Raw genomic sequence first — 1,371 nt, 5'->3', positions numbered from 1 at the left:
GGGGGGGACGTTTGATGTAATACTATTGGGAAACGTCTCACTTCTGAGTCTTTAATTTATAATTTGTGAGGCAGCGCGGTGGAATGAGGCTCTCGTCAATTTTTGGGCATATTGAGTTATTGGTATCATCTTAAAGCTTGTTCATTAGTATTGCTTTCAATGAAAAAATTACACATCCATCTTCAATAGAAGTGGATATATTTTGATTAAAGGAGGTGGGGGTCACCTGGTTTAAGAGGTAAAATAAGCGAGAAAATGGCCGCCAAAGCTTGGTAAATTTCAAAGCCTGAGAGTCCTTGGAAAATGTAAATTTATATTTTTGTGCCTTTAATTAACGTTTTCAGTGAAATCCTCTAATGAATGTGTTTGTAAATGGACATAAAAGGTGTTGAGCCAAAAAAACCCAATTTTTTAAATAAAAATTGCTAAGCTGGAAGAATGCTGTTTTCTTCGATTTCATTATTTTGACGAGAGCCTGATTCCACCACGCTGCCTCACATTTGTAAATTTCAAGTATTTTCTCGACTGGCTGAGGTATATTTTCCTTCTCAACATTACTTGCAGATATCTGGGTAAATTTTCAACAAAAAAAGACCTGTGTACGTCATCATCCCACGGTGCCCAGACCATGGCGCTCCACGACTGCCTACATTACGTATCTGCCAACTTGATCCTGTGGGCAGCCGCTTCGTTACTGTCCGCTAGCGCCTGTGTTCTCAAAGCAACGGCTCCACAAGTCGACATTGGGCGAACGTCGGACGTTAGTCTGGAATGTCGCAACCCCCACCCCGCCCACGACATTTCCGAGGTCGTCGCCATGAGAATCCTGAGGTGGGAGGTCAACGAATGGAACAGCGTGGCGGAATGTCGCGGAGGTGAGGCAGACGTGAGGATGGAGTCCGAAGACGCCGTCGCTGTGGGAAGTGTGTCGTCTGCTGCCGGCAGCTATCTGCGACTGACCTGGCCTGTGGCGACGAACACAACCATTGGCCACTACCGCTGCGACGTGGTCAGTTTCACTGTCCAGGAGAGCGTGACGTGGCAGAAGAGCCTGCCAGTCTTCATCACCAACAAGAGGTATGCGAGTCTGCAGCTTCTGGGTTTGGTGGTGGAGGAAAACAAGAGGGCGTGCCTGGAGCAGCTGAGCTCTGACAAGCAGGAGATTGTGCAGAACGTCACGGCGACCCTGGAGAACAAGGTCAAGGCCATGGGACAGGTGAGGGATTCTCTTTACTAGTGTTGTCCTTCATGAAGTTAACAGTTTTATTATTCATACTGGGCGGGAAGAAGAAGAAGAAGAAGAAGAAGAAGAAGAAGAAGAAGAAGAAGAAGAAGAAGAAGAAGAAGAAGAAGAAGAAGAAGAAGAAGAAG

The 1,371-nt window shown here is 46.2% G+C and overlaps 1 protein-coding gene across 1 annotated transcript in view; it reads left to right on the top strand.

Moving 5' to 3' along the window:
* LOC101858224 (fibrinogen C domain-containing protein 1-A) overlaps positions 1 to 1,371 on the top strand; it is a gene marked incomplete in the record, with an annotated part of 13,974 nt that overhangs the window by 3,219 nt on the left and 9,384 nt on the right. The window contains 1 exon segment of the mRNA XM_005111036.3: positions 565 to 1,209. Within this exon segment, the coding sequence (XP_005111093.2) occupies positions 629 to 1,209 (581 nt within the window).

This window comes from Aplysia californica, unplaced genomic scaffold (genome assembly GCF_000002075.1).
Source record: "Aplysia californica isolate F4 #8 unplaced genomic scaffold, AplCal3.0 scaffold00990, whole genome shotgun sequence".
NCBI lineage: Eukaryota > Metazoa > Mollusca > Gastropoda > Aplysiida > Aplysiidae > Aplysia > Aplysia californica.
The sequence above is the reverse complement of the archived record's forward strand: the minus strand, read 5'-3'. Positions and strand labels throughout refer to the sequence as shown.